The sequence below is a fragment of the Lactuca serriola genome, chromosome 5, assembly GCF_051521515.1.
Source record: "Lactuca serriola cultivar US96UC23 chromosome 5, Lser_US96UC23_V15, whole genome shotgun sequence".
NCBI lineage: Eukaryota > Viridiplantae > Streptophyta > Magnoliopsida > Asterales > Asteraceae > Lactuca > Lactuca serriola.
This window is the reverse complement of record NC_136412.1, coordinates 22,675,025-22,681,946: the sequence shown is the minus strand read 5'-3', so window position 1 is coordinate 22,681,946 and position 6,922 is coordinate 22,675,025. Positions and strand designations below refer to the sequence as shown.

Below are 6,922 nucleotides of genomic sequence, written 5' to 3'. Positions count from 1 at the left end.
TTGATCCCGCTAAGCCTTGCTCTAACCCGAAGGAGGCAGAGTGCCACCACTGCCACAAGATAGGACATTGGAAGAGAAGCTGCCCAGATTACCTGCAAGCAATCAAAGAGGGAAAGATCAAGCCATCTTTCGTAGGTATATACACAATCAAATCTAACGATTCTAATCATGCTATTTTTTGGGTCCTTGATACCGGTTGTGGTTATCACATTTGTTCTAATGTGCAAGGACTAAGAAGAAGTAGGGATGTGGAGCAAGGAAGGATCAATCTAATCATGGGGAACAGAAGATCGTCGCCTGTAACCAAGATTGGAGTGTATTCTTTAGTGCTTAGGAATAGTTTGGTTTTAGATTTGAACAATTGTTGCTATTCGCCACAATGGCAAGAAACATCATTTCATTTCATGGTTTATATAGACAAGGATTTAGATTTTCTTTTAATAATGAGAATGGTTCTATTTTGGCTTATCTAAATGGTGTCTTTTACTTTGAAGCTATACCATGTAATGGAATATATGAAACCGTTATGATTGTTGATAACTTAGGAAATGATGTTTTGAATATTGATTCTTCCACTAGTATGGATAAAGCATCCTTGTGGCATTGTCGTCTTGGACATGTCAACAAGAAACGCATAGCCCAACTCCAAAAGGATGGAGTGTTGGAGTCATTTGACCTTAGGGAAGATGACACATGCGAGTCTTGTTTGCTTGGAAAGATGACTAAATCACCCTTCACGAGTACATGTGAAAGGGGCGAAGGTCTATTGGACCTAATACATACCGATGTATGTGGACCGTTTAGATCAACCACGAAGGATGGGAACCGCTTCTACGTGACTTTTACCGATGACTATAGTAGATATGGGTATATCTACTTAATCAAGCAAAAGTCAGAAACCTTTGAAAAGTTCAAAGAGTTCAAGAATGAAGTGGAGAATCAATTGGGCAGGAAAATCAAGATGTTTCGATCCGATCGAGGAGGAGAGTACCTAAGTCTTGAATTCCACGATTATCTCAAGGAGTGTGGAATAGTTTCGCAATTGACGCCTCCTAGGACACCGCAGTTGAATGGTGTGGCAGAAAGGCGTAATCGAACCTTATTGGATATGGTTCGCTCTATGATGAGTCGTGCTTCACTACCAATCTCTTTCTGGGGGTATGCCTTAGAGATTGCCGCCCATATCCTTAACCGAGTCCCTACTAAGAATGTTGCCAAAACACCTCACGAGATGTGGACAGGGAAAGCTCCCTCGTTGGCACATATCAAGGTTTGGGGTTGCGAGGCTTTCATAAGACGAGATACTCACGACAAGCTTGAACCTCGAAGTGAGGGATGTATTTTCATCGGCTACCCGCAGACATCCTTTGGATATCTCTTCTATAGACCGAAGGACAATGTGGTCTTCGTTGCGAGGAGAGGAGTTTTCCGAGAGCGAGAACTCATAAGCCAAGGAGACAGTGGGATGCAAATCGAGCTTGAAGAGATTCAAGAGTCGATAGATGAAGGAACCTCTACCGCTGGCACTCAACCCGAGGAGGAAACTCCGGTTGAACCGATTGACGAATCCTTACCTCTTAGACGTTCCGATAGAGTTAGAGTTCTACCCCAGTTTTATGGTTTTCATACTACTACCGAAGGGGACACGTATATTAGTGATGGTACACTAATAAATCTTGATGAACCTAATAGCTATAAGGAAGCCATGGCAGGCCCGGAGTCTGCGAAATGGAAAGAGGCAATGGATAGCGAGATCCAATCCATGTATGATAACCAAGTTTGGAATTTGGTTGATTATGTGCCCGGACGTAAGACCGTTGGGTGCAAATGGATCTTCAAGAAGAAGACCGAAGTGGATGGAAACATACACACATATAAAGCGCGATTGGTCGCGAAGGGCTTTACTCAAACTCCCGGAGTTGACTATGATGAGACATTCTCACCAGTTGCGAAGATTAAATCTATTAGAGTGATGCTAGCTATTGCCGCATTTCATGATTATGAGATTTGGAAAATGGATGTCAAGACCGCTTTCCTTAATGGGAAGTTGGCTGAGGATGTTTACATGGCTCAGCCCGAGGGGTTTGTGGATCCGAAGCATCCGAATAGAGTGTGTAAGCTTGAGAAGTCCATTTGTGGACTTAAGCAAGCGTCTCGCAGATGGAATCTTTGCTTCGATGAGAAAGTCAAAGAGTTTGGATTTGTACGAAGCGAAGACGAATCTTGTGTATATGTCAAAGCCAGTGGGAGTATAGTAAGCTTCCTCGTTCTATATGTCGATGACATATTACTCATAGGAAACGACATCCCGACTCTGCAGGAGGTCAAGTCCTAGCTCGGGAAGTGCTTCGCTATGAAGGACCTCGGAGAGGCTTCTTACATTTTGGTAATAAGGATAGTAAGAGAAAGAAGTAAGAGACTAATTGGACTTAGTCAGAATACTTACTTAGAGAAAGTACTAAAACGTTTTAGTATGGAAAACTCAAAGAAAGGAGAACTACCGATACAAAGTAATGCCAAATTGAGTAAGACTCAAAGTCCGAGTACCGAAGCTGAGATAGCAGAAATGAGCCGAGTACCATACGCTTCCGCAGTTGGCTCAATCATGTACGCTATGACTTGTACTCGCCCTGATGTAGCCTACGCTTTGAGCATGGTTAGTAGATATCAAGGGAATCCTGGCAAAGCACATTGGATTGCAGTGAAGAATATCCTTAAGTACCTTCGGAGGACGAAGGAATGGTTCTTAGTCCTCGGAGGGAGTGATGACTTGAAGGTGCGAGGGTATAGTGACGCCAGCTTTCAGACCGACAGGGACAACTATCGTTCGCAGTCAGGCTGGGTCTTTACCCTAAATGGAGGAGCAGTGACATGGAAGAGTTCCAAGCAAGAAACCGTAGCTGATTCAACGTGCGAATCAGAGTACATTGCAGCGAGCGAAGCGTCAAAGGAGGCAATATGGATAAAGAACTTCATCGGTGATCTTGGAGTTCTACCTGCCATAAAGGAGCCAATGGAGATTTTCTGTGATAATGAAGGTGCGGTTGCCTTGGCCAAGGAACCGAGGGATCATGGTAGATCAAGACATATCGACAGAAAATATCACTTCATTAGACATCGTGTAGAAGAAGGACAACTCGTAGTGAAGAGGATATCATCAGAAGATAACCCAGCAGATCCGCTTACGAAGGGACTGAGTAGGGTTAAGCACTTACAGCATGCTAGGAGTATTGGGCTGAAGGATGATATTAGCATAGATTAGATAGTATTAGAAACGTGTAATAGATAAATGTAATTGACATTTGATGAATAAATAAAGGAGTTTTATTTATGAGTAATGTTACTATCTTATGTTAAATGTTTAGCTATTGTTTCACTTTGCATGTTTTGACTTCCAGAATAATTGAGTTTATTAGGAATAATCGAATTGTTCAAATGGTCCACAATCGTTCATATGTTGGGAGTAGATATGAATGAAGATTGTCATGAATTGGTGTGTAGAATGTCTAAATGGTGTTAGACATAGCAAAGGGTTGTTGCAACGTTCATGGGTGCTTATGAAGTAGTTTTGAGCATTGGAATAAACCCGCTCTTGCTGGAATCACCTTATGGAATACGATATAAAAGGTGATCGCAAGACGATAATATCATATAGTCTTAAAACCTAGATATATGGTTTGTTATTTGTTAATTGGTTGTACATTGATAATGCGAAAACGCATCAATAACTCGGTGTCATAAAACACATTGTTGTGTATAGTTGGTTAATGAATAAGTAAATGCATATAAGTCGAAGTTTATCTGTAACTTTTATCTAAGAAGGTAAAAGCGATATCTCGGCCGCTCGATGATTTGATTTGACTTATGTGCCGGGCCCGGTCAGAACTGAATTGATGTGTTCGATTAAGTTCTATGTCAAATAAATCAGAGATCGAGAAACCTAAATGCTTGACTAACCATTCCATAGGATTATCAGCGTGATATCTAATAGAGGACTGTACGTTCCCTTATCTAAAGGACAAGATTGATTAGATCAGAGTTGACAGCGTCTTTGAGAGCTACGATTGCAAACCGAATTGTACTTGTATAGTTACTAGACTTATCCAAGTGGGAGACTGTTGGAATAGTGTCTAAGGCTGTAACTATATTAGGCAAGTATTTGATCCGGTTGTGCATGGTCCTTTTGGGTTGCCTTCACCATAGCAACTTGATAGGATGATTTAATAAGAGAGAGTAAATATTATTAATATATTATGGGAATAATATAGTGAATAATATATTTGTTATTGGATTAATATAAGTCATAGAATTAATTAGAATTAATTTGGTGACTTAAAGAGATTAATTAAATAAAGGGGTATAAACTGTCAATTGTTTGATAGTTAAGCTTTAGACTGTAAATCCATTGGGATATGCTTTGGACGAATTCTAAGAGTGTTAGGATAGCCAAAAATCGTCCAAAGGGTTATCAAGGAAAGGATATGGATTAACTTAAAGTCTAAGTTATCCAATTAGGGTTTAGGTTGTAACCCTTAAGGAGTCTACAAGTATAAATAGACTCTATGGCTGATGGAATTCGTAATCTAACCTAAAGTAAGGAACCTCTGGTCGAAATTCCTCCCCTCTCCTCTCTCCTAAATCATTCTTCTTGCTATTGGTGTTTGTAAGCCATTAGAGGAGTGACATTTGTGACTCTAGAAGCTCCAAGACCTCAAGATCAACAAGGAACTCAAAGGTATGATTCTAGATCTGTTTCAATGTTGTTATTTAACCTAATTAGTTATTAGAAGACTTGGATTCAAAGCATGTTTATTAGAAAGCCTAGATCCGAGCATTAGGGTTTTGCATGCGCACATAGGAAAGTTCTTATGGCTTAAACCCATCAGAAAAGGCACCTGAAACCAAAACTGAAATTGTAAGCACAAAGCTTAGTGAGTTCCCCCATCATACTCATAGCACATAATCATCGATATCTTTCAACCGGTAACCGGGAGCTACCCTCCCCTTCGGTATCTTTCAAATGGTATCCGGGAGCTACCCTCCCCTTCAGTATCTATCAACCGGTAACCGGAAACTATCCTCCCTTTCGGTATCTTTCAACCGGTAATTGGGAGCTACACTCCCTTTTGGTATCTTCCAATCGGTATCCGGGAACTAACCTCCCCTTCGGTATCTTTCAACCGGTATCTAGGGACTATTTCACACCTATTCCTATCACATATTACAGGTCATAAATATATTGGTTTCATACTAACATACATAAGCATACTGAGTCACATAATGACATATCATAATCATATTACTATACATGCATGGGTTTTGTCCACCCCTTTGGTATATTTCAACCGGTAATCGTCCTCGGTATCTTTCAACCGTTAACCAGGGCTAGAGTGCCCTACTACTACTGCACACATTGTCAACATGATATGGGCATATTTAGTTATAAAATTCAAGCATTATCTTGATACTTTATGTTGATTTTATCTCATTTAATGAACAAGAGGTGCTTAATTAGTTTAGAATTTCATTTTTCAGCAACAATGACATGCTCGGATAGAAAAGGAAGCAGAACTAGCGATTGGAGGCTTGAATCTTGGATTTTGAAGAAAGAAGGATGTTGTTGGAACTGGTACAACAACCATATTTCAAGAAGCTACACGTTCATCCGAGCAGTTTATTGAAGTTGCCTTTACTCCATCAGAAGGTACTATCTGTAAATAAATGTCTTCCTTATAAATTCCATACTATCACTCCAAACATCAGTAAAAGATTATATTTAGTTTTATGATCTTCTTTCACAGCAACTGGCAAGGTTCTTGCTTCAGAGCCTCCAAAGCAAGGGAATGAAAGATGCACTCTGTTGTATCCTGCCTCTGCAAAAGCTGGTCATGATATAGGTACACCCTTTAACACCTTAGTTTATTTCTCTTCCATAACATTTCATCTTCATAATTATATATATTTATACATATGACATTTTCACTATCTCATGAGGTCATATATGTACTGAAATCAAATAGAGGAAGGTCTTTCTAAGCATGGATTCCACATCACAAGATTGAATACTTACACAACGGTATGTATTTTAGTTCTAACAAATTTTTGATGTGGCATTTCACATTCTTATTAATATCAAGGGAATTTCTGTTACATTATTTTTGGTTTATTGTACTTTAGGAACCTATACAACATGTGGATCAAACAATTCTACAACAAGCACTCTCTGCTTCTGTAGTTGCAGTTACATCACCTTCTGCAGTTGGGTAATTAATATTCTGATGCGACATATATAGTAATACCATGAGAGAAGATAAACTAGCACTGAGCGACATTCATGATGTTTGTTAATTTTTATTGTATATAAACTTTCAATTGTTATTGTATATCAACTTTCAATGGAAATGCGTGTCGTCTTCCTTTATGATAGGACCTTCCTTGATACGCATTGCATGTCATAACTGTGCGTCGTAAACACGTGTCGTTAATACGCATCATAAATGTGCGTCGTAAATAGACGACGTGCAAATGCGCGTTGTCTCTCGTTATGATAGGGCCTTCCTTGACACGCATTGGCGCATCGTCTGAGCGTTTTACGACACGCATTGCGCGTCGTAAAAGGCTATTTTTCTAGTAGTGCACCCTACGGTGGAGGGTCAACAACCCTCGGCTATCATAATCAAAGGAGGAAACAGACCCACAATACACTCGCTCTTCCGATGTTCCTCCTTCATAGCCTCCTGTTAGGCCTCTCGGATCTGCTCCAACAGCGGAGTCACCATGGTCATCTGCATGCAAATATCTCTAATCGGCACTGCCTTGCGGCTGAGCGCATCGGCCATTTCATTGGCCTTTCCTGGGTGCTAAAGGATGTCACAATCATAATCCTTCACCACATCTAACCACCGACGCTGCCTCATGTTCA

At 40.2% G+C, this 6,922-nt stretch overlaps 1 protein-coding gene across 1 annotated transcript; it reads left to right on the top strand.

Annotated features, from left to right (window-relative positions):
- Positions 1–5,020: 5,020 nt before the first annotated feature.
- LOC145049375 (uroporphyrinogen-III synthase, chloroplastic-like) lies at positions 5,021–6,267 on the top strand. Its single transcript, XM_078997792.1, has 5 exons — positions 5,021–5,103; positions 5,607–5,704; positions 5,802–5,897; positions 6,021–6,076; positions 6,178–6,267. The coding sequence occupies exons 1-5, from the start codon at positions 5,021–5,023 to the stop codon at positions 6,265–6,267; spliced, it is 423 nt and encodes a 140-aa protein (XP_078853918.1).
- The last annotated feature ends 655 nt before the right edge of the window (positions 6,268–6,922 follow it).

Coding starts and splice junctions, on each gene's coding strand:
- LOC145049375 (XM_078997792.1), top strand. CDS start 5,021: ATGGTATCCGGGAGCTACCCTCCCCTTCAGTATCTATCAACCGGTAAC. Junction 5,104..5,606: donor CTTTCGGTATCTTTCAACCG/GTAATTGGGAGC, acceptor TGGATTTTGAAG/AAAGAAGGATGTTGTTGGAA. Junction 5,898..6,020: donor AAAAGCTGGTCATGATATAG/GTACACCCTTTA, acceptor GAAATCAAATAG/AGGAAGGTCTTTCTAAGCAT.